General features: G+C 41.4%; 1 protein-coding gene across 2 annotated transcripts; it reads left to right on the top strand.

The window, feature by feature from the left end:
• Positions 1–5777: 5777 nt before the first annotated feature.
• Positions 5778–25691, top strand: TRAF6 (TNF receptor associated factor 6). Of its 2 annotated transcripts, none has more exons than XM_052652573.1 (7): positions 5778–5971; positions 11456–11776; positions 15764–15914; positions 16817–16975; positions 18357–18428; positions 22265–22342; positions 23688–25691. In XM_052652573.1, exons 2-7 carry the CDS (start codon positions 11478–11480, stop codon positions 24555–24557), a joined length of 1629 nt encoding a protein of 542 aa, XP_052508533.1. In that variant the 5' UTR covers positions 5778–5971; positions 11456–11477; the 3' UTR covers positions 24558–25691. The 2 variants fall into 2 exon arrangements, with proteins under 2 accessions (XP_052508533.1, XP_052508534.1); XM_052652574.1 differs by lacking the exon at positions 5778–5971 and adding an exon at positions 10832–11216.
• The last annotated feature ends 275 nt before the right edge of the window (positions 25692–25966 follow it).

Genomic DNA, 25966 nt, shown 5'->3' with positions numbered 1-25966 from the left:
GCTGAAACTCCAATACTCTGACCACCTGATGGGAAGAACTGATTCATTTGAAAAGACCCTGATGCTGGGAAAGATTAAAGGCAGAAGGTGAAGGGGATGACAGAGGATGAGATGGTTGGATGGCATCACCGACTTGATAGACATGAGTTTGAGTGAGCTCCAGGACAGGGAAGCCTGGCATGCTGCAGTCCATGGGTTTGAAAAGAGCTGGACATGACTGAGCGACTGAACTGAACTGAACTGAACTGATATCAAAGGAATGATTTCAATGAGCACAGACTCTTGCATTTTCCCATACCTAGAAAAGCGCTAAATTCCTTAACTTGGGATATCTGGTTTTAATCAACAATAATCTTTTGATGTTGGGACTATCTATCCTTTACTGCAAAACTTCTAGATAACCTGTCTCCTTTCCTCACCTCTTTGGAGCAGTTCTCTCAGAGTCACTTGAGGTGCTGACTCCCAGGCTTGAAGTCCTAAAAATCCCCACTGAGTAAAACATAACTCTCAACTTTTAGGTTGTGAATATTTTTTAAGTTGACAGAAACTACAAAACTTGCCCGAGTTCATATTAGTAAGTGGAGGAAAGTCTAACTCTCTTGACCTTGCTTTCCTCCCTCTATCAGCTTCACACCATGATCTCTTCACCATTGCACACAGTTCAGTTCAGTTCAGTTCAGTTCAGTCGCTCAGTCGTGTCCCACTCTTTGCGACCCCATGAATCGCAGCACGCCAGGCCTCCCTGTCCATCACCAACTCCCGGAGTTCACTCAGACTCACGTCCATCGAGTCCGTGATGCCATCCAGCCATCTCATCCTCTGTTGTTCCCTTCTCCTCCTGCCCCCAATCCCTCCCAGCATCAGAGTCTTTTCCAATGAGTCAACTCTTCGCATGAGGTGGCCAAAGTACTGGAGTTTCAGCTTTAGCATCATTACTTCCAAAGAAATCCCAGGGTTGATCTCCTTCAGAATGGACTGGTTGCATCTCCTTGCAGTCCAAGGGACTCTCAAGAGTCTTCTCCAACACCACAGTTCAAAAGCATCAATTCTTCGGCACTCAGCCTTCTTCACAGTCCAACTCTCACATCCATACATGACCACAGGAAAAACCATAGCCTTGACTAGACAGACCTTAGTCGGCAAAGTAATGTCTCTGCTTTTGAATATACCATCTAGGTTGGTCATAACTTTTCTTCCAAGGAGTAAGCATCTTTTAATTTCATGGCTGCAATCACCATCTGCAGTGATTTTGGAGGCCCCCAAAATAAAGTCTGACACTATTTCCACTGTTTCCCCATCTATTTCCCATGGAGTGATGGGACCAGATGCCATGATCTTCGTTTTCTGAATGTTGAGCTTTAAGCCAACTTTTTTGCTCTCCTCTTTCACTTTCATCAAGAGGCTTTTTAGTTCCTCTTCACTTTCTGCCATAAGGGTGGTGTCATCTGCATATCTGAGGTTATTGATATTTCTCCCGGCAATCTTGATTGCAGCTTGTGTTCCTTCCAGTCCAGCGTTTCTCATGATGTACTCTGCATAGAAGTTAAATAAGCAGGCTGACAATATACAGCCTTGACGTACTCCTTTGCCTATTTGGAACCAGTCTGTTATTCCATGTCCAGGTCTAACTGTTGCTTCCTGGCCTGCATACAGATTTCTCAAGAGGCAGGTCAGGTGGTCTGGTATTCCCATCTCTTTCAGAATTTTCCACAGTTTCTTGAGATCCACACAGTCAAAGGCTTTGGCATAGTCAATAAAGCAGAAATAGATGTTTATCTGGAACTCTCTTGCTTTTTCCATGATCCAGTGGATGCTGGCAATTTGATCTCTGGTTCCTCTGCCTTTTCTAAAATCAGCTTGAATATCAGGAAGTTCACAGTTCACGTATTGCTGAAACCTAGCTTGGAGAATTTTGAGCACTACTTTACTAGCGTGTGAGATGAGTGCAATTGTGCGGTAGTTTGAGCATTCTTTGGCATTGATTTCTTTGGGATTGGAATGAAAATGGACCTTTTCCAGTCATGTGGCCACTTCTGAGTTTTCCAAATTTGCTGGCATATTGAGTGCAGCACTTTCACAGCATCATCTTTCAGGATTTGAAATAGCTCTACTGGAATTCCATCACCTCCACTAGTTTTGTTCGTAGTGATGCTTTCTAAGGCCCACTTGACTTCACATGCCAAGATGTCTGGTTCTAGATGAGTGATCACACCATCGTGATTATCTGGGTTGTGAAGATCCTTTTTGTACAGTTCTTCTGTGTATTCTTGCCATCTCTTCTTAATATCTTCTGCTTCTGTTAGGTCCATACCATTTCTGTCCTTTATCGAGCCCATCTTTGCATGAAATGTTCCCTTGGTATCTCTAATTTTCTTGAAGAGATCTCTAGTCTTTCCCATTCTGTTCTTTTCCTCTATTTCTTTGCATTGATCGCTGAAGAAGGCTTTCTTATCTCTTCTTGCTATTCTTTGGAATTCTGCATTCAGATGCTTATATCTTTCCTTTTCTCCTTTGCTTTTTGCTTCTCGTCTTTTCACAGCTATTTGTAAGTCTTCCCCAGACAGCCATTTTGCTTTTTTGCATTTCTTTTCCATGGGCATGGTCTTGATCCCTGTCTCCTGTACAATGTCATGAACCTCATTCTATAGTTCATCAGGCACTCTATCTATCAGATGTAGGCCCTTAAATCTATTTCTCACTTCCACTGAATAATCATAAGGGATTTGATTTAGGTCATACCTGAATGGTCTAGTGGTTTTTCCTGCTTTCTTCAATTTAAGTCTGAATTTGGTAATAAGGAATTCATGATCTGAGCCACAGTCAGCTCCTGGTCTTGTTTTTGTTGACTGTGTAGAGCTTCTCCATCTTTTGCTGCAGAGAATATAATCAATCTGATTTCAGTGTTGACCATCTGGTCACGTCCATGTGTAGAGTTGTTGGAAGAAGGTGTTTGCTATGACCAGTGCATTATCTTGGCAAAACTCTATTAGTCTTTGCCCTGCTTCATTCCGTATTCCAAGGCCAAATTTGCCTGTTACTCCAGGTGTTTCTTGACTTCCTATTTTTGCATTCCAGTCCCCTATAATGAAAAGGACATCTTTTTTGGGTGTTAGTTCTAAAAGGTCTTGTAGGTCTTCACAGAACCGTTCAACTTCAGCTTCTTCAGCGTTACTGGTTGGGGCATAGACTTGGATTACTGTGATATTGAATGGTTTGCCTTGGAAACGAACAGAGATCATTCTGTCATTTTTGAGATTGCATCCAAGTACTGCATTTCAGACTGTTCTGTTGACCATGATGGCTACTCCATTTCTTCTGAGGGATTCCTGTCCACAGTAGTAGATATAATGGTCATCTGAGTTGAATTCACCCATTCCAGTCCATCTCAGTTCGCTGATTCCTAGAATGTCAACGTTCCTTCTTGCCATCTCCTGTTTGACCATTTCCAATTTGCCTTGATTCATAGACCTGACATTCCAGGTTCCTATGCAATATTGCTCTTTATAGCATCGGACCTTGCTTCTATCACCAGTCACATCCACAGCTGGGTATTGTTTTTGCTTTGGCTCCATCCCTTCATTCTTTCTGGAGTTATTTCTCCATTGACCTCCAGTAGCATACTGGACACCTACTGACCTGGGGAGTTCCTCTTTCAGTATCCTATCATTTTGCCTTTTCATACTGTTCATGGGGTTCTCAAGGCAAGAATACTGAAGTGGTTTGCCATTCCCTTCTCCAGTGGACCACATTCTGTCAGACCTCTCCACCATGACCTGCCCATCTTGGGTTGCCCCCTGGGCATGGCTTAGTTTCATCGAGTTAGACAAGGCTGTGGTCCTAGTGTGATTAGATTGACTAGATTTCTGTGAGTATGGTTTCAGTGTGTCTGCCCTCTGATGCCCTCTTGCAACACCTACCATCTTACTTGGGTTTCTCTTACCTTGGATGAGGGGTATCTCCTCCCGCCGCCCTTCCTGACCTTCAGCATGGGATGGGTCCTCTAGGCCCTCCTGCACCCGGGGAAGCCACCACAGGATTTGTTTATGGAGCTTAGGGAATCACTGGGGAGTGATACAGGAGAGCTGGCAATGCTACTGGCACTGATTTCTTTAGCAAGCTGGATGGTGAGCAGATAAATGTGTGTCTAATTTCTTTTATATCTTAAATATTTCAAAATACTTTTTTAAAAAAGAGAAGGGGGCAGATAGAATTGAAAACTTGTGACAGTTTCTTATTTTAAAGACATAACATTTTTTTAAATAGATCAGCAATGAGAAAGCAGGAAATACATTATTGTTAACATTTATTGAGTACATACTACATCCTGCTGCTGCTGCTAAGTCACTTCAGTCGTGTCCGACTCTGTGCGACTCCATAGAAGGCAGCCCACCAGGCTCCCCCGTCTCTGGGAATTCTCCAGGCAAGAACACTGAAGTGGGTTGCCATTTCCTTCTCCAATGCAGGAAAGTGAAAAGTGAAAGTGAAGTCGCTCAGTCATATCCGACTCTTAGCGATCCCATGGACTGCAGCCTACCAGGCTCCTCCATCCATGAGATTTTCCAGGCAAGAGTACTGGAGTGGGGTGCCACTGCCTTCTCTGATATCTGCCTCATTGGTAGCGTGTTGGAGTGAGATGTTAGTACATAGAAATAAATTTTTTTTAGAACTATCTAGGATACTAGGATACTACATCCTAGATAGTTCTAAAAAATTTATTTCTATGTACTAACTTATCTCACTCCAACACGCTACCAATGAGGTAGATATTATCATTATCCTTATGTTAATATGAAATCAAAAACTAAAGAAAGATTCAATACATTATTTAAAGTTAAGTAATATAAAGCAGAAAAACTAGATTGGAACGAAGCACTCTGGTTTCAGGATGTGTACACATAAAATCCATCACCTGGCAATACCTCCGCTAAAAAGGTGAAGACTGAGTCAGGTTTGCAGCGGTGGGTCAAAATCTTTCAGGCATCTCCTGCTTGTTACATTCCTTAGAGGTCTGCATGTAGTTCTGCGGGGAATTCAAAACAGCTTTCTTGTGACACTGATAGAAAACGAGATGATGTGCTTGGCAGAAGTTTCAAAAAAATATTTAAATATATGGGTTTGACTCCCTTGGACTGGTTGAAGGGGAAGGTAATAAGAGGGTTCTACTTTTGATGAAAACTTCCTTGGCAAGTCCGGTGGAGTCAGGGAAGGATTTAAGAATTCTCGAAGGTCGAGTGATTTCCTTGAGTTGGCATATCTCTCCTGCTTGGATAGGTAATTAAACTATAAGAACAGTGTGGAATTACTGCTACTGCTGCTATACACACACACCAGTACACACACACACCACTTCAGGAACACACACCCCAGTTCACACACACACACACACACACACACACACACACACACACACCCCAGTTCAGGAAAACACACACACACCTCAATTCACACACACACACACACACACACACACTCAGCGCACACACACCAGTTCAGGAACACACACACCCAGTTCTCACACACACACCCCAGTTCACACACACACACACACACACACACACACACACACACGAGTTCAGGACTGCGGTGTAAAGAACCCGGGTGGGATTCCCACCACGGAGAAACAGAAGCACAGCGGGAGAGCGCTGGACGGGCCGCCTCGCGCCTGCGCCACAGCGCGCTCGCGTGGAGGACCGCCGCCAGGGGACGCCCCCGCGCGGCTCGGCCCCTCTGTCTCCTCCCCGCCCGCTCCCCGCCCCTCGCTCCCCCTGCGAGCAGAGAAGGCGGAAGTAGGGGTGTCCTCCTCTGGGGCTCGGGCTCCGGCCGCCCAGGGGAGGTAGCAGTGGCAGCCTTCAAGTTAGGAGACTGGCTTTCCGGCCACTTCGGCGCGGAGCGCGGCGCCTTCCTCTCCTGGCGCCGTGGTCGAGCGGAGTCGTGCGGCCGGGTGGAGTCGGCGGCCCAGCGAACCCGAACGGTGAGTCTTCTGACGGCTCTTGGAGGTCGCGGCCTCGCTCCCCACGAGCTGGGACGTCTCCTTCTCTCCTCTCGCTTCCCACGGGGTGGGGGCGCTGCCCCTGTCCCCTGGCTTCTGACGGGTTGGGATTGCCGCCCCTGCCCCCTCGCTTCCCAAGGGCTGGGGACGCCGCCGCCTCTCCCCTGGGCTCCTACAGGTTGGGGACCCCGCCCCCTGTCCCCTCTGCTCCGCCGGCCTGCGGGCACCTCCTCGCCGAGTCACTCAGTCCCCCAGCGGGAGTCGCGCGCCAGCTTCCTCCGCCCGACCTGCCCCACTCGGCGCATTCCCTTCCCAGAAGAGGAAATCGTCTCCTGGATTTTCCCGTCGCTCGGATGTTGACCAGCTTAAAAAAAAAAAAAATCCCTCTTAAGTCCGTAGCGACTCCCTCTGTCACTGTCATGGGAAAGCTATTTTGAGGCTCCGTGTTGAACTCGGTAGACTTCCCAGGCAGCAAGCTTTTTTTTTTCTTTTTTTTTATTCAGCTGACACGAATGTTTCCTCCCCCGCGCCTGCACTTGGGAGTTCTAGCGATTGTTCCTGACGCTGGGTTGATAAAGCTGTTCCTAGTATTTGGCTTCAGGGGAACTCCAGCTGAGAGTTAGGACTGTCTTGAGTGAACAGAAAGTACCTACAAGTTTTAGCGGCTTGAACCTGTAATATCTGCGTGTTTTCTCTGGTTTCTCGGGAGAGTAATTTACTAAATGCCTTGCTGTACACAGGCATAGAAACAAGAAAAACTTTCTGAGTGTTGGCCTTGAGAATCTGGCCACAGGCGTTTTATCCATCCACTTGTGATTGCTAGGGAAGGGAGAAGGGGCTTTTCTGATCTTAAGGCGGGGGATGGGGTGAGGACGTTGTGGCCCCTTTCATGACTCAAGGAAGGACTGTGTCTCCGGCACTTGGCACTTGCTGCCGATGTGAAAATCAGAGTTCGAACCTGCGCGTGCTGCATACAGCAGTGTTTCAGAATGGTAACTTGAGGGCTTTTCTGTGACAGATTTGAATACCTGATACATTTGTGGCCTCTTAGATTTTGAAAGAAGTTGTTCAAATCTTTGCCTCTTGGAGAACAAATAGTGCCTAGAAAGGGGAATGCCCCTCAAATGTGTGTTCCAGAATAAGGCATAGCAGTTGACTCTTTGGGCCAGCACTTCTTGGCCATTGCAACACTTTTGCAGGTCTTTGCAATTTTAGGAATATATTTTAAAGACCTGGTAATAGTTCTTGTTTCTAAAGCTAATAGCAAATTAGAGGTGATTTCTCAGTGTTTTGTATTAACACAGTTTTACTTTATGTGAGTTACATGTTTAGCTATGAACGAATTTCTGTTGACTTAAAATTGACCATTTCAAGATATAACATTGATTTCTTTAGCTTGGTGAGTTTCTCTTCCTAGCATCTGTAGATCTTAGAGAAACAAATTTTTGTGCATCACCTTACTCTCCCTCCCACAAGATGTTTAACAGTATACTCTTTAGACTACTATACATACCCATGCTAATAGGGGAATGTAAGCTATGATTTCTTATAAGGCTATTTTCAATATTCATTTTGCAGTCAAAATAAGTTGGCAGGGGATACATCCTACAATATTAAATTAATGCATTGCTTACGAGGTTCACAAAAAGGGAATTATTCATGAAACTCTTAACCTACTAAGGAACCATGAACTTTGTACTGTCTCTTCTATTAATTCATGTAGAAAGCCCCATGAATTCTAAATGTTAGAATAGAAAAGAGGCTCTAAGAAATCTTTATTTGCAAGTAAGAATATCTGTTAACTCTATTTTAGCTTATGAAGAGCCAAGCCTACCTCTGTAGCATCTCATGCAGTGGATACCTGAGGCACCATGTGAGGTTAAAAAAAAAAATCCTAATAGAACATAATATTTTCTACTTGGTTGCCAGGTCATCTTCCATTCACTCCTGTAGCTGACTGTAAGCACTATTTTTTTCATTGGTGTTAATTAAAACAGTTACTCCTTGTAGTTATGATTTTCATTTAAGTCATCACAATCCCAAAAAGCAAAGGGAAAAATTGTTTTAACTTGCCAGAAAGAGTAAACCTAAAAATACTGAATGGCACTCAAAATACTGCCTTAGCTTAATTTTCCTTTGCAGTATAGTTACATGGGACTATATCCTGTAGACACAGTGACTACCTAAAATTTATTTGAAAGGTGTAAAGCTTCTGTATTCTTAAAAGCTTGAAAAGTAGTGGCAATTAGATTTTTAAGACATGCTCACTTTCATGTCTTAACACTGCATTCCTGCAGTGGAATTCTTTTTAAGGAATTGTGACTGACTGGACGGATTTTCTTAATAACATATTTGCTATAAAAGGTCTCTTTCAACCTTCCAAGTCTTTTGAACTGGACAGCAAGAGGGTAGTATATAGACTATCCAATAAACTAAATTTTAACTGGACATTTGGCAGAGAAAGTAGACTTGGCTCAGTGACTTTTGCTTTTGTCTTCTGACTGGCACTTTGATATATGCTGTATAACCCAACAAACATTAATTTCTCAAAAGTGATTTTACTTTAAAAAAAATGAATAAAGTTTCAAAAAGTAACTATACCTGGAATTATCAAAGGTATATAAAATGTGTTCTCTCATACTTAATCTACTCTTGGGAGTGGGAATTAGAAAGTCTTTGATATTGTATATCAAAATGTAGCTCATGTTGGATAACCAGCATCATCTATAAGAAATCATAAAAAGTTATATACCTGAGCTAATAACTCTACTTCTAAGAAATTTACCTAAAGTAGTAATTAAACACAAAAGTGTGTGTGTGTAGTTGCTAAGTCGTGTCCAACTATTGAGACCCCGTGGACTGTAGTCTGCCAGGCTCCTTTGTTCATGGGATTCTCCAGGGAAGAATACTGGAGTGGGTTGCCATTTCTTTCTCCAACAAAAATTTATATGGGGAAATAAAAACAAAGGATATAAACCCTAGTATAGCATCACAGTGTCATCTGTCCTCAGATTTGGAGGGTGTAACGGGGCCCTTTTACCCCCTCCTGGAGCACAGGTGTAAAGACTAATTCTGTTTGTTTCCATTATCTTGCCTTTCCTTTCTTCTCATCAACTTGTACAGCCTTCCCTAGGAATGTGCATTACGTATAACAAGGCTTCTTGAACTGTTTTTAACTCTTTGAAGATATTATATCAAAACTAAAAAAATGAAACAAAACACCAGCCTTTCTGAACTGATTTTTTAGAATTCTATCAACCCAACCTAATAGCACTGGACAGCTCATGTTTCATTAAACAGCTCATGTTTAATAGAAGCTGTTGTCAGCATCTTAGTCTAGTGTCATAAAAATAATTGGGAAGAGTTTTAATGCAGCTTGAGAGACAAAGTTGTCAAAATAGAGACAACTATAGGCTAGTACAAATTGCACGGGCTCTGGGGTCAGGTGGTCTCGAGTTCTGATCCTAACCCTGTTTCTTATTAGTTGGTTATTCCTTGGCAAGTTGCTTAGCCTTTTAAAGATTCAGAGTTTTCCCTTTGACAAGTGGGAAGGGGGAACAATGAAATTGTTAAATAAAATAACTGTTATGGAGCCACACAGGGTAACTGATTTTACTTCGAAGCGCAGTTCTAAGTGTTTTGCACATATTAATACACTTAATCAAATTCTGTGGAGAAGGAAATGGCAACCCACTCCAGTGTTCTTGCCTAGAGAATCCCAGGGGCCTGGTGGGCTGCCGTCTCTGGGGTCGCACAGAGTCGGACACGACTGAAACGACTTAGCAGCAGCAGCAGCAATCAAATTCTGAGGTGGATTCTTTTGTTATCCCCATTTACAGATGAGGAAACTGAAGCACAGAAAGGTTATGTCATTTGCCCAGGGCATACACCAAATAATGGAGACGGAAGTTAAACTCGCATCATCCCATTCTAGCACTAAGCTCTTCAACAGTTCATGGTATTGCCTCTCCAGCCAGAATACTGTTTCATCCTTTGTAGGTGCTCATCAGATGGTTCTCGGGATTTCTGAGAAGGAAAATAAAGATCTCTATCATGGTAAAAAGATTGAGGATTACTGTCTTAGTCCACTGTTTGTCATGGAGGCAGACAGGATTTTTATATAGAAATGAGACAGGCTGAGGATACATTGTCTACAACATTGGCCGGAGAGTTACATTCCGTTTTCTAGAACTCTGGTTGATACTTGAACACAGGTTTGAACTGCATGAATCCACTTATAGGTGGATTTTTTTCCCAATAAATACTACAGCATTATGTCATCAGAGGTTGGTTGAATAAGTGGATATATACCGACACAGACCATAAAGTTGTATGTGGATTTTTACCTGCGTGGGGGTCAGCGCCCCTAACCCCCATGTTGTTCAAGGGTTAGCGGTATATCTGGCACATAAACTGAGAATTTTCCTTCAGCGTAATTATCTACAGGAGGGATCTGGTTACCTAGACTGAATTGCTTTTAGACCTTAACTTGTTAACTTGTAAGTTCCAGTAATGGTTTGAATTTGAAGGCATCCTTCCTACCCATGAAAGCCATAGTTTTCCATAGGCAAACAAAACCTCATTTTTTTTTCCAGTCATTAATAATGAAACATAGTCACTTGACTGAGGGCATGGGGACGTATAGATAATATGCTTTTAAATTCTGTTCTTCCTGTGTAATAGAAATTGCCACACTGAACATTTGGAGGTACTGTTGACTCCTTGAACAACACAGGTTTGAACTGCACAGGTCCACTTATATGCTTTTTTTTTTTTTTTTCCGGTACAGGATCTGTGGTTGTTGACTTCAAGAATGTGGAACTCTGAGAACAGAGGGCCAGCTTGGATTTTTTATCGTGTGGGGGTTGGCACCCCTTACACCAGGTTGTTCATGGGTCAGCTGTACCCAATAGAATTTTCGGTCTAGAGGAGAAAACTGATATCCAAATGGTTACATCACCCTAAATCACATAGCTAATAGTTTCTCATGCTCCTCTGATCCCTCCTGCACTGGTCGTCTTTGCACTGCCTGCCCGTCGTACTGTGGCCTTCAGCTCTGAATACTTAAAGGAACTCAGCAGCATAACTAAGTTCATTTCAACTGCTTAATGAACACCTGATAGGTGAAAGAGCTCATGCTAAGTTCCGAGGAAACAAAAATTCTTGAAACTCCAGTCGAAGAAAACAGACATTTAAACAGATAATTATGCTAATTATTACAACTGAGGTATTTTTCTTCTGTTAACCTTATATTGCGGCATTCTACTGGCTCACGAATTTCTTAGCTTGTAAAATAGTACATTTATGAGGCAAAGCTAAAAAAAACTGAAAGTTTTCTGTAAATGATATTAACATAGCTAATGTATTAATATAGCCACTAAAAGGTGGCTTGCATAGATAGCTATGATATATACGTGTGTGTGTGAATATATGTTAAGGGATATTTTTTCCTTGCTGTGTCTACAGAGCAGTTGATGATCGCGTTACTATGAGTCTGCTACACTGTGAAAACAGCTGCGGATCCAGCCAGTCCGAGAGCGACTGCTGCGCCGCCATGGCCGCCAGCGCCTGTGGGACCGCAGCAAAAGACGACAGTGTGAGCGGGGCGGCCAGCACGGTGACTCTCTCCAGCTCCTTTATGGAAGAGATCCAGGGGTACGACGTGGAATTTGACCCACCCCTGGAAAGCAAGTACGAGTGCCCTATTTGCTTGATGGCTTTGCGGGAAGCAGTGCAGACACCTTGCGGCCACAGGTTCTGCAAAGCCTGCATCATCAAATCAATAAGGTACGTGAGCGTAAAGCATGAATCAAATGCTGTAACAACCAAATGGAACGTTATTACACAGAATAATCTTGCACATTTATAAAAAGCTGCCTCAGGGAAAAGAACAGTGGACAGAAAAGGGAGAAGTTTACATTCTTATTCCAATTCTTACTGTAGCGTGAAAGGTAATTACTATCTCCTTCCTTCTGTGACTCTTAGAAACAATAAGTAGCTCCTTCCACTTAAAGCAGTCATATTACAGTCTGGAGTGTGTCTTGAAGCTTTAAGAAAATAATATAAAAAGTACCTTAAATGATGATGCATCTAGAATGTGATCATCTTGACGGTACAAATAATGCTGACTCTGTAAGTAATCATTATTCTCATTTTAGCCACATTACATTTTTGTCTGCTACCTGAGGCCTATGGACCACTGTAAAATAACCACTTTTTTTAAGGTATTGATTGACGGGACTTTCCTGGTGGCTCAGTGATAAAGAATCCATATGCCAATGCAGGGGGCTTCCTTGGTGGCTCAGCTGGTAAAGACTCTAACTGCAATGCGTGAGACCTGGGTTCGATCCCTGGGTTGGGAAGATCCCTTGGAGAAAGGCTACCCACTGCACTATTCTGACCTGGAGAATTCCATGGACTGTATAGTCCATGGGGTCACAAAGAGTGGGACATGACTGAGCGACTTTCACTTTCACCTAAGGCATTGATCGACCGGGCTTCCTCGGTGGCTCAGTGATAAAGAATCTGCATGCCAGTGCAGGAGATACAGGAGACTTGAGTTCGATCCCTAAAATGAGATGATCCCCTGGAGAAAGAAATGGCAACCCAGTCCAGTATTGTTGGGACAGAGGAGGCTGGCAGGCTGCAGTCCATGGGGTTGCAGAGTCGGACGTGGCTTTGTGACGAAACAACACTGATCGATGCCTCTGCCAACATTCAGTGTCTCCTCACTGCCTCCCCGCTGCTGAATCCCCATCAGCGCTCTCGCAGGCTGCCCTGCTGCTGCCCTTGCCTGCTTCCAGACTGTTCTCGATATAGCAACCAGAACAAACCTGGTGAGATACGTAAGATGATGTTATCTCTGCTCCAAACATTGCAGCCGGTCATCTGACAGTACACGCCAAAGCCCTTGTAAGACCTCATATAACGGGTCCGTACATTTCTCTTGTCGTTGTTCAGTCACTAAGTCATGTCTGACCACCTTTCTATTAGACTCCGTTCCCTCCACCTGTTCACTCTTTTCTGTTCTTGAATTTGCCAAGTATGCTCTTGCCTTGTGTGGTTGGCTATAGCTGTTCTCTCTGCATCTTATCAGCTAAGTGCTTAGTCAATGCACTTTACTCCCTTATTGCCGCTCAAATCTCACCTTCTTGTAGGTACCCTGGCCTCCCTGTTTATACCACAGCATGCCTTCCCGCTCATCTCCCCATACTCCCCCTTTCTCCCTTAAGTACGTTTTTTCTTCAGCACTTCTCATCTTTAAAAATACAGATAATTTATGTGCTTCTTGTTTCCCTCCCCCCCCCCCAAAAGATAAGCTCCTTGAGAGCAGGGATTGAGAACTTTATTTCTTGATATTTCCTAAGTGCTGATACATAGTAGGTGCTCAGTAAGTCATGATTGCTTCAACTGAATGAAAGTATATGGGATTTCCACAAAGGAATAAAATTCATCTAAGAAATACATGTATTTTACTGTTATTCAAAAGTAGATGGGAACATTTTTAGGAGTTCTGTACAAGACCGAAAAATGGAAGAAGTAGAGGAATTTTAGGTTTTTCAGCTAATAAGCATCTACTTACATTGGTGAGATCATTTTTAAGTAGGTTATCTGGCCATTCACTCATCTTGTAAGTTTTTCTTTTGACCTTTAAATAAATTATTTTTTTCTTGTGGCATCCCTTATCTGGTTTGGTGTCGGTAATGCTTGCCTCGTAAAAGGAGTTTGGAAATGTTCTTTCCTCTTTGTTTTTCTTTGGAAGAGTTTGAAAAGGATTGGTATTCTCCTTTAAATGTTTGATGGCATTCACTAGTGAAACCATCTGCTTCTAGACTTTTGTTTGTTGGAAGGTTTTTGATTACTGATTCACTCTCCTTACTGGTAATCTAGTCTGTTCAGATTTTCTGTTTCTTTATGATTCAGTCTTGGAGGTTGTATGTTTCTTGGAATTTATCCATTTCTTTTAGGTTGTCAAATTTGTCGCCATGTACTTGTTCACATGAGTCTCTTTGCATCTGTGGTATCAATTGTAATGTCTCCTCTTTCATTCTGATTTTATTTATTTCAACCCTCTTTTTTCTCTTGTGAGTCTAGCTAGACTTTTCTATAAAATTTGAATTTGTGGTAACTTCATCCATACTTGGGAATTGGCTTAATTTAAATTAAAAGGGAGCATGTGTCTCACTTCAGTTTTGGAGAAAAATTTGTTAACCAGTGGTGAATTGCCAGTGTCTCTTTAGGGTTGGTTTTCTCACCCTCCACACTATCAGCAGTTTGAGCTAGGTGGTTCTTAGTTGTGGAAGAATGTCCTGGGTGTTATAGGATGCTTAACTGCATCCTTGACCTCTGCTCACTGGGTGGTGAAAATAGGCCCACTTCTGCAGTTGTGAGACCCAGAGCATCTCCAGACATTGCCAGATGTCCCCTGGGGCCCAGAGTTGTCCCAGCTGAGACCACTGGCTTAGGGTATGCGTGTGAGTGTTAAAGGCTTACCTTTTTTTTTTTTTCTGTTTATAATGATTTTTAATTTATATTTCAATTGAATCAAGAGCACATAATGAATTGTTGCTTTTTCTGTAGGTGAAAGGGTACAGTATTTTACCAAGTGTCACACATGCCCAGGAAGGTAACTAATCTTTAGCGGTTTTTTAATAGCAAGATATTCATGAAAGTAGTGGAACAGTGATCTGAAAAGGAAGTAAAACCCACAAAAGGAAGTTGAGGCCTTTTTTCTTTTTTTCTATCTCCTTCTAAACTAGAAATGACCACTAACTTTGACTTTAATGTTCTTAAGGAACGGCTCGGGAGTTTCTCGTCCGTATAATCATTCAGAGCATCAGAAGACATCTCAATCCAATTCCATATTCTTTTGGAGTGATTGCTTATGCAGTGGATAATTATTTTCAGTTCACTTTGAAAGGTTCTTCTTACTTTCTCTTAAACACCCAATCATCTAGGTTTGGGGAATATATTTCAGTAAATTTGTTTATGTCCCTACTTCTCAAAAAGATATTTGACAGTGTAATAATAACATCATGCAATCTGAGAGCGGCCCCATAAACAATGACTGTGTCACACCATTTCTAGTTCTGAGACGTTTGACAGCACAGCTTATTTTCAGCACCTTTACCTGCCACAGGAACCACCACTGTTGCTTTACACATAGGAAGTGCACAACCAGTGTCTGAGTGATGGGTGCTCTGTAGCCTCCCTGACCTGCCATGTTTTGTGAGTGAAGATTGAAACATCACAAAAAGTGAAAGGGGAATGACAGACACCCAAGCTTCTTGGGGATAGTTTTTCCCATCATTGGACAGAATAAACCATGGGGAAGCAGGAGATAGAGGTCCTTTTAACTCCCAACTGCATTGTACCCATGACACAAAGATACAAGAAGCTGGTGTTGTCCATGAGCCAGTGTTGATGACTTTCAGAGTAAACCTTAAAAATGTGGCCTCATGGGGTTACTGCTAATGGGTTTAATTTTTACTTATGACTAATAACTGTAGATATGTTATTAGTGTATTCTGAGCAGCATATATTTAGTTGCATCTCCCTAGTATGTTAAATGGCTGCTGTCAGAACACAGGCAAGGCTGGTTCATAAACTGTCCATAAAAGGACAGTTTATTTTGGTGATATTATACAATACAATGCATTTATTTTCTATAGGAAATAATATATGAAGAATTTATATATGATGTATTATTGTTTTGTATTTTCTAAGGTGAATGTTTGTTTTAAATCTACTGAATAATGTATTTGTTTCTTTTAGGGATGCAGGTCACAAATGTCCAGTTGACAATGAAATACTTCTGGAAAATCAGCTATTTCCTGACAATTTTGCAAAACGAGAGATTCTTTCTCTGATGGTGAAATGTCCAAATGAAGGTTGTTTGCACAAGATGGAACTGAGGCATCTTGAGGTATTAAAGTTATTTTCTAGCCATGTGCATTTATGCAAGAAGTTCCTGGAGAACGGGGACTTTGCTTTGTCCATCTGGATATTGCCACTGCTTAGCATATAGTGATTGGCTAGTAAATTCTTACTGAATTAACACCAACCCTTTCATTATTGAGTATAAATATAAGTAGAAGCCAGAAATTTCTTTTTCCATCTACTCTGGCTTTACACCCTGTGATAATAAAAAATAAATGAGTATTCTTCTAAAAGTCTTTTGGGTGAACTTTATCTGCAATGAAACTGAAGAGCATTTTAAATGTCTCACATTTTAATCCCATAGCTTCATTTCTCTCATTTTGAAATAAGCAACAAGCCCCACATAGTCATCATCTTAGCACCCTCATCATACTTTTTTCTCTGGTTTTCTAAATTATTCATTTTATTTTGAAGTAAATGGAGTTCTCCTATAGCTTAAGATGAACTGAAGCCACCAGATAAAACAATTTGTTTTTAAGTTAATCAATCCTTAGTGTGGTGGTTTTTATGAGAAGTTAAATATTGCTTAAGTTCCATTCGAAATTAAGCATTTAAAATATACATGTAGCTTACCCCCTTAGCTTCTTTTGAAAGAATGGTCTTTTGGACACAGCACTAAATTGACAATGAGAAAATCTGCTTCTTTCCAACCCTCTTCCCTAATTAGATAAATGAACCTGAGAAGTCAAGTCCTTTGTATAAACTTTCAATTCACAACCATTATTTGAAAAAAAATCCATTAAAGCCTTCATATTGTGGTTCTGTGGTGTGTACTACACAAAGTAGGTTCAGTAGCCAATTCTGTAGAAGAGAACAGTATGTTCTTAGAATATATTTAGGAAATTTCTCAAGGACTGGCAAATACTGCTTATTTATTTTTCTTCATAGGAGCATCAAGCACACTGTGAGTTTGCTCTTATGAGTTGTCCACAATGCCAGCGTCCCTTCCAGAAATGCCACCTTAATTTCCATATTCTCAAGGAGTGTCCAAGGAGACAGGTTCCTTGTGAAAACTGTGCTGTATTAATGGCATTTGAAGATAAAGCGGTATGTACGAAGTTGGATTTGTTAATTCAACTACTGTTTTATTTTTTTAATGTACAGTGGAAGGAGTTAGCAGAGATGAAGATGTTAATCTAGTCCTGAGTCTGTGTTATCAGTTGTGAGAAGACTGAGTTTTAAGAAAGTAAGTTAAGTAAACCATTTTAGTAAATGAATGCAGGGTTTATATTTTTGTCTCTTTCTTAGAAAGCATTATTTCTGCTCCTTAACCACTGTAGATACAAGTAACAAAATCTTCTAGGAAAGTATGTGCTGATCTGTTTCCCTATGTGAATTTTAATAACCAGTTTTTGATTAGAGACAAATAGTTGCTGTATAAGAGTTAGATTTTTCTCTTTAAAAAAGAGAATGAGTTGTTGAAACTTTGAGGAGATTAAATTAAATCCCACAAAGTATGCTGCTTTGGTGATAATTCATTGAGCTGTACACATACAATGAATTCACTTTTCTGTACTTAAGTTATACTTCAATTAAAATGTTTATTTTTTAAAAGAAACTCCATGGCACCTGCCAGCATCATGATGATAGAACATTTTTTCCATTTATAGACACATTAAGTGATTCTATATAAATACTATCAATGGGAAGGCCAGCACGGAGATCCTAGATCCTGTATCCCCATCCTATGTCCTTTTTACTAAAATAATGTATGTACAATTTATGTTCTTTTTACTATCAAGATATTTCCTTAGGCTTTATTTCTTGCAGATTCATCTTGGTAATGTCCCTACTTATGAGATCAAGCGTATTATGCTTATTAAGTTGATTAATTATTGCAGACAGTGTCAGCTAACTTGCCAAAAACAGTGAAGTCTGAGGCATAATTATAGCAAATTGGTGTCTTCTTAAACTTCAGTAAAAATGGGCCTAACCAGGAGGGTTGGTTATTTCTTAAATTTATTGTATTCTAGAAAACAAGGCTCATTTTTCTGGGGCCTTCAAGAACCTAGGCCACCTGCCCCAATCATGCTTCTGTTCTTTACCCTCCTGATAAGAGTTTTAATTAAATCATCTTGCTGCTGCTGGAAATATTTGAAAAGAGGTCTTTGGAGAATTATAGTATTGATGAATGATGTCCAAACAGTCACAGATGCTCTATGACTTTCAATCAGGTTTTTAAAAAGTGATTTAAAAGATTCTCTTTTGCATACTATCATATTCTTTCAAAGAGCTGGAAGGTGAGATGAATCTCATTTCTTCACTGGCAAAGGGAGAGAAAATAACCATTCTAGATTATTCTCACATTTTTATTTTATACACACCTGTGTCCCTAATTTATTCATAGTGAAGAATATTGCTTTTTATAAAAATAGGTTGTTTTTAGCTTTTCTCATGTTTTTTCTTATATTTCGCCAATAAAATTTAGATTCATGAGCAGAACTGTCCTTTGGCAAATGTCATCTGTGAATACTGCAATACCATGCTCATCAGAGAACAGGTACAGTGATTCTCTTTCATAAACCAATGTTTCCATAAATAGATTAAAGAAGTGAATTAGGTCTTTAATTGAAAATTTAAATCAATAAGGCAAAAGGAATGCAGATGAAGAATTAAAACTTTGTGAGTTTTAAATGCAAATCAAAGTCACAATCAGTTGTCCCTTCACACCAGTCAGAATGGCTGTCGTTTGAAAGTCTACAAATAATAAATTTTCGAGAGGGTGTGGGGAAAAAGGAACCCTCCTACACTGTTGGTGAGAATGTAAATTGGTGCAGCCACTGTGGAAAACAGCATGGAGGTTCCTGAACACAATAAACGTAGGGCTGCTGTATGATCTCGTAATCCCACTCATGGGCATATAGCCCCCAGAGATGAAAAGTCGTAATCTGAAAAGGCACATGGGGAATTCCTGGCAGTCCAGTGGTTAAGACTCCACGCTTGCACTTCCAAGGGTCTGGATTCAACTCTTGGTTGGGGGAACTAAGATCCCGCAAACCACACCATGTAGCACAGAAAAAGAAAGCAAAGGTTCATGCCCCCCAGTGTTCATAGCTACTTGATTCACAGCAGGCAAGACTTAGAAACAAACTAAATGCCCGTCAACAGATGATGGGTGCAAGAAGATGTGGTGTATGTATATAGACGTTAGACTATTACTCAGTTCATGGGGTTGCAGAGTCAGATACGCCTGAGCGACTGAAGCATGGCAGCAGCCACAGGAAAGAGTGGAGCGCTGCCGTTTGCAGCGGCATGGATGCACCCGGGGAATCTCACACCAAGTGAAGCAAGTCAGACAGAGAAAGACACAGGCTACACGTCACCACGCACATAAGGGGTCCAGAAACGATGCCAGTGGATCTGTGTACAAAAAACAGGCCCAGCGATAAAAAACAAACTTAGGGTTACAGAAGAAGGAAAAAAAAGTGGGGAAGGATAAATTAGGTGTGTTGAATTAACAGATACAAACTACTATACATAAAATAGACAAGCAACAAGTATATACATAGCACACTGGGGAACTATATTCAGTATATTGTAGCAACCTATAATGGAAAGTAATCTGAAAAATATGTATGTAACTGAATCACTTTGCTATCTACTTGAAACTAATATAATATTGTAAATCCACTATATTTCAATTTTTTAGAAAACTTGAGTTTTTTTCTGATATATTGATATAATACTTTCAGAAAGAACAAAGTATTCAGTCATAAGTACTTAAAATTCCTAAATCATTAACATAATATCTGTGTTTATATATATTCATAAAAGTTCCAAACAAAGCCGAGTAATTTTTAGGTAAAAATAATTAAAAATGCCCATTTAAAGAACAAAAAACTTTATAAGAAATACATCTTTAGATTGTGAAATAAGGATCTTAGGTATCCAGAAACCACTTAAAAAAAAGAAATAGAAGGAAACAAGTCTGTAGCAGAAGGTTATTTATTGCCATGGCCCCTGAGGCGTGTTGGGAGATTCCAGGATCTGTAGCCCCTCTGTTCAGTTGTCTGTAGACCCTTGATGGGGCATCATCAGAAGTAGTTATAATAGAAAACTATTCATTTTTATTATTAATAGAGAAAGGAAAGTTCCATTTGGTTGCTATCTTCTGACGTTTGGAGAGTTTACCCACAGAATATGAATATTAGTCACTAAATATTTATATACCCGTGAAATCTGCAAACCCAGAGATCATAATTGATTACCTTACTAAGTAGGAAAAGCAAAACCTGTCCCTCAACTAAATTTTTCCATTCATGTGTTAACAGAGTCCTTTAGTTTTTTTTCCAACAGGGCCTTAATTTGAAGGTGTTAAACTTCTTTTTGCTTATGAACTCTCACCTACTTGGTTTTTCTTTTTTGCTTTGTTTTGATGTTTAAAGGAAAGCACATCTAAAACCTAGCAGAAGTAAAACTTAATTTAGGAAAAAATGCTAGGTTTAGAGTCAAAAAACCTAGATTTTGACTCTGACTGTGCGATTGTCTTGCACGCTGATCTCTGATAAGAAAGTTGACATTCTGAGTTAGGGATTAGTAAACCAGCCCACCAGCTAAATCTGACTGCTACCTGCCTTTTTAAAATAAGTTTCATTGGAACACAGCCCTGCCCGTGCATTTGGGTCTTGTGTATGGCTGGTTTTGTACTGCAGTGGTAGAGTTGAGTACTTGTGACAGAGTCCATGGGCTTCCTAGATGAAGCTAGTGGTAAAGAACCTGCATACGAGACCTGGGTTCAGTCTCTGGGTTGGAAAGATTCTCTGGAGGAGGGCATGGCAACCCACTCCAGTATTCTTACCTGGAGAATCCCATGGACAGAGGGGCCTGGTGGGCTGCGATCCAAAGGGTCGCACAGAGTCAGACGCAATGAAGCGACTTCGCACACACGCACATGACAGACCCCATAGGGCTTACGAGGCTGAAAATATTTACTCCATGGCCCTTCAGAGACAGCTTTGCTGACCACTGTTACAGACTATGTGAAGTGAAGGTTGGAATAAGTGATCGCTGATGTTGTTTCTGAAGGGTCACATGGATTGCTGTTTCCTCCTCCAGTTCAAGTTGCCTAGTCATCATTATTTTCATTGGAGATTTAGTTACATATTTGGTCATTGCAAGAAACAACAATCTTGTAAAACAGACAAATATAAATAACATAGCAGTATTACTCAAGTCATAAGTGAGAATTAAGCCAAAAACTTCCATTAGGTGCAGCCCAGTATATTGTTAGGTCACCTGAGATTATAGCTAAACTAAATTTTTAGAGGAAATTTCGTACCACTTTCAAAAAACATAATTCTGCGTAATGAATCTTACCTTAAAGAATGTTTTTTTGGAGTCCCCAAATTAAAAGCTGAGACTTTCTTTAAAACTTATGTGCTTAAAGTGTCTTCTAACATCTGGGTCTCCCCGTTGTAGTCAGAGTATGCGCAGGTTAACAAGATAACAAGCTATGAAAGGTGGTCATGAGGGAAGCACAGGGTGCAGTCAGTGGCTCTGATGTACACAGTTTACTGGTCCCTCCTCACGGGCCTGAGAGTTGGACCATAAAGAAAGCTGAGCGCCAAAGAATTGATGCTTTTGAACTGTGGTGCTGGAGAAGACTCTAGAGAGCCCCTTGGACTGCAAGGAGATCAAGTCAGTCAATCCTAAAGGAAATCAACCCTGAATATTCATTGGAAGGACTGATGCTGAAGCTGAAGCTCCAATACTTTGGCCACCTGATGTAAAGAGCTGACTCATTAGGAAAGACCCTGATGCTGTGGAAGATTGAAGGCAGGAGAAGGGGACGACAGAGTACCAGATGGTTGGATGGCATCATCAACTCAGTAGACATGAGTTTGAGCAAATTGTGGAAAATAGTGAAGGACAGGGAAACCTGGTGTGCTCCAGTCCATGGGGTCCCAGAGTCAGACACGAGTGAGTGACTGAAGTGAACTGAACTGAATCAGTGGCATGGACCTCAGTGAGCGTTGCAGTTGCATTGAGGATGACCTCAGAAGGTGCTTTTTCTTTAAAATGCCGCTAGAGGGTGCCAGTTCTCCAACGATAGGAATAAACTCATGCTCTCAAAATGAATTTTGAGTGATTTGGGGGCACAGTATGAGATGTTGATATTTCCTTTCTCTGTGACTTTTGGAAGTAAATATCATTTTAATCTTTGTGGGCTAACTGGTTTCTGTGTCAGCTGCTCAGCTCACCCATTGTAACAAAAGCAGCCATAGACAGTATAATCTTGTTTAGATGAAGTGTTATTCTTTATTTTGAGTATGATCTTGTCAACTAGAATATTAAATGCAGGGAAAAACATTTCTCAGCCTTTGCTTTGGTTTTCAGATGCCCAATCACTATGATCTAGACTGTCCTACAGCCCCAGTTCCGTGCACATTCAGTGCTTTTGGTTGCCATGAAAAGGTAAGTTGTTTTTTTAATTCTCAAATATAGATCAAGAAAATTAAGTTATATAGTGTGGTAGAGGATAGCAGTGGAATTGGAGATGGCTGACACGTTGTTTATGTGGTCTTTAGCTCCAAAGAGAAATTGGGACTCAGAATATTGATTTGGGGAAGTAGTAGGTGATTTCAGTGTGAGGTGTGATTGGGATTGCGTGGAGTGTACTGGAAAGAGAAGTAGCCCAGGAGAGGAGCCATGAATGAACAGTCTCAGACGCTGGTGAAACAGGCAAGGAGTAAGTATTGTTATGATCTCTGGCATGAGTTTAAGACCTAGCGAGCGGTTTTGTCAGGTACCTGGGAGACAGCAGTGTGTATGATAAGTCAGTCTTTCTGGGGTGGGTGAGTACACTTTGGCTTTTCTGCTGTGCCTTTATATGAGGTTTTTGTTTGTTTGTTTGTTTGTTTTTACAGTAAGTATGCATTTAATAACTTAAATGGGCAAATAGTGTATAGTATGATTACACTTGATGGGAAAATCCTGTATGGCTTGTGTGCATAGAGAGAAAGACTTAAAATATATCAAAATGTTCATGGTAGGTGAGATAACAGGTAGCTTATTTTCTATTTGATCATCTACCTTTTCTTTCTATAATGTACTTGAATTACCCTCACAATAGAATTGTTATTTTTTTGTCATATAACAATTAAGCTATTCTTGATGATCTTAGAAAAATAGGAAGACAGGGAAGATTCCACTTTGCAGCAGATTTGTAAAATTAAGTGTGGGGTTGGAGACAGTGCAGGTGGATGACTCTTGGTTATAAAAGGAAGAGGAAGAAAATGGTATTAGCTTGAGGGAGACACAAGATCAATAAAGGGGTTGCTCCCCCCGCACCCTGGTTTTTTTTAACAGGAAAGACTTTAATAAATCTGTTCTGAGGGGAAGGGTTAAGAGGAGAGAATGTTTGAAGATAAAGGAGAAAGGAGATGGCTAAACAAAACCTTCTGAGGAAGTGAAAAGTGATGGATGCCACTTGGAGCCCAGGTGAAGCATTAATTTAGGACAAGAGGAGGGTCAGCTCTGAGTCCAAAGAGGACGGGCATGGATCCTGATACTTTTACAAGTGGGAGGAGGTTTGTCTGAGTGAAACCTGAATGAATATTCAGCAGATAGCCTCTCAGTTTTTCAGGGAATGAAGAGGCAAGATCATTTCTCTGGATGGAGAATCTGATGCAGTCAAAGAAGGGTGTAGGGGACTGAGGAAAGTGATGATGTGACCAGAACCTTTTATTTGACTTGGCTAGGTCCCTTTCCTGGTCCTCACATCTCTGTTCCTAACCTGAGGCCTGTGCTTGATTTTCAGATGCAGAGGAATCACTTGGCACGCCACCTGCAAGAGAACACCCAGTCGCATATGAGAATGATGGCCCAGGCTGTTCAGACTTTAAGCCTCGCAGTGGCTCCCGCACCTCAGTGCACCATGCCTCCGTATGACTCTGTCCCTCCCACCCGGCCTTCCTCTGGGCGTCACTCAGAAGTCCACAATTTCCAAGAAACCATTCAACAGTTAGAGGGTCGCCTTGTAAGACAAGACCATCAAATCCGGGAACTGACTGCGAAAATGGAAACCCAGAGCATGTATGTAAGTGAGCTCAAGCGAACTATTCGAACCCTTGAGGACAAAGTTGCTGAAATAGAAGCACAGCAGTGCAATGGGATTTACATCTGGAAGATTGGCAACTTTGGGATGCACTTGAAATCGCAAGAAGAGGAGAAGCCCGTTGTCATTCACAGCCCCGGATTCTATACTGGCAAACCCGGCTACAAACTCTGCATGCGCCTGCACCTGCAGCTGCCAAGCGCACAGCGCTGTGCCAACTACATATCTCTCTTTGTCCACACGATGCAAGGGGAGTACGACAGCCACCTGCCTTGGCCCTTCCAGGGAACGATCCGCCTTACAATCCTTGATCAGTCTGAAGCAGCTGTGAGGCAAAACCATGAAGAAATAATGGACGCCAAACCAGAGCTCCTGGCCTTTCAGAGACCCACCATCCCCCGGAACCCCAAGGGTTTTGGCTACGTGACTTTTATGCATCTGGAAGCCCTCAGACAAAGAACCTTCATCAAGGATGACACGTTATTAGTACGCTGTGAGGTCTCCACCCGCTTCGACATGGGCAGTCTTCGGAGGGAGGGTTTTCAGCCACGGAGTACTGACTCAGGGATATAGCATCCCCTGATTTGTTCAAGAAACAACAGAAAAGACATCTGGAGCAAACTTACCCTGTTCTCAATAATAATGTACAAACAAAAAAAACAATGGGAAAGATATAATATGAGTGAATTTTATTTGACTTCCTATAGATTTCAGGGGATTTGAGCCAAAATCCTTGGAAGCTTAAGTTCTCATTCACCCTGGTTTTTCCTCCAGGGTGTTATTAAGGATGTTCAAGGACTATTTTAAACCCTAAATATAACCGTACTTATTAAATGCGACTGTGTTGTCCATCAAATAATTCTCCTTTAAGTTGTTTCATTCTACCTTGCTTATTATTTCCTTTAGGCTACAATGTAGCATTTCTCCAGAGTTAGAACCATGTGAAAACCAGCTGCTAGGTGTTAGGCTATACATCCTTTTTTGTCTGTTCCAGACAGAGTGAATTACACAGCCCTTCCATGGTTCTTTGTTACCTAGTGGAGAAGGCGATGGCACCCTACTCCAGTACTCTTGCCTGGAAAATCCCATGGACGGAGGAGCCTGGTGGGCTGCAGTCCATGGGGTCATGAAGAGTCGGACACGACTGAGCGACTTCCCTTTCACTTTTCACTTTCATGCATTGGAGAAGGAAGTGGCAGCCCACTCCAGTGTTCTTGCCTGGAGAATCCCAGGGACAGGGGAGCCTGGTGGGCTGCCATCTACGGGGTTGCACAGAGTCGGACAGGACTGAAGCGACTTAGCAGCAGCAGCAGCAGCAAGGTCTAGAACAAGGAGATGCACACACATAATCACCAACATAGAAAGTTTAAATGTCTTGCCTAGTCAGCCAGTATGGCAGCTCATTGGTGGTGAGAAAAGCTATTTGAACCCAGAAATTTTCAGCTCTTTTGAACGCTGCTGTTCCTGTGATTGTCCAAAAATAAGTACCTGTCAAGGTACATGTAAAACAATAAAGTTGTTCTTGCTGCATAGGTAAAAGAAAGCCTGAAGGAAAGCTACTACTTTTTGATGACATTTTCTTCTTTGTGCAGCTTACCTGTTTTACATTTTTTTCTACAATAAACTGTTCTTTTCTCAGAGAAAAAAAAGTTGCATGTTGCCACAAAACATTCAACCGTAACAAAAGAAATAATATTTAAAAGCTTCCTGGTCAAATTTCTATTAAAAGTATGTCTGTGCATTAGGTACTGAGGTGAGTCATTTCCTGCTTTGGTTATGTTATTTTTTTTTCTACTAACTTGGGAGCCTTAAGTCGAAACAAAAACAGGTTTTTACCTCACTTCAGCTTATCCTAGCTTCAGGTTTCCCTGAAGGAGTTGGATTAGATATTTCTAAGGTCCGTGCCAACCATAAAATTCTGTTTTAAGAAATGAAGTTCTAACCAGCAGACTGTTGACAGTAATTACAAAAGGATTTTGCCA

Source organism: Budorcas taxicolor, chromosome 15 (genome assembly GCF_023091745.1).
Source record: "Budorcas taxicolor isolate Tak-1 chromosome 15, Takin1.1, whole genome shotgun sequence".
NCBI classification, from domain to species: Eukaryota; Metazoa; Chordata; class Mammalia; order Artiodactyla; family Bovidae; genus Budorcas; species Budorcas taxicolor.
This window is presented reverse-complemented; position numbering and strand designations above follow the sequence as displayed.

Coding starts and splice junctions, on each gene's coding strand:
- TRAF6 (XM_052652573.1), top strand. CDS start 11,478: ATGAGTCTGCTACACTGTGAAAACAGCTGCGGATCCAGCCAGTCCGAG. Junction 18,429..22,264: donor CCATGCTCATCAGAGAACAG/GTACAGTGATTC, acceptor TTTGGTTTTCAG/ATGCCCAATCACTATGATCT. Junction 22,343..23,687: donor CTTTTGGTTGCCATGAAAAG/GTAAGTTGTTTT, acceptor CTTGATTTTCAG/ATGCAGAGGAATCACTTGGC.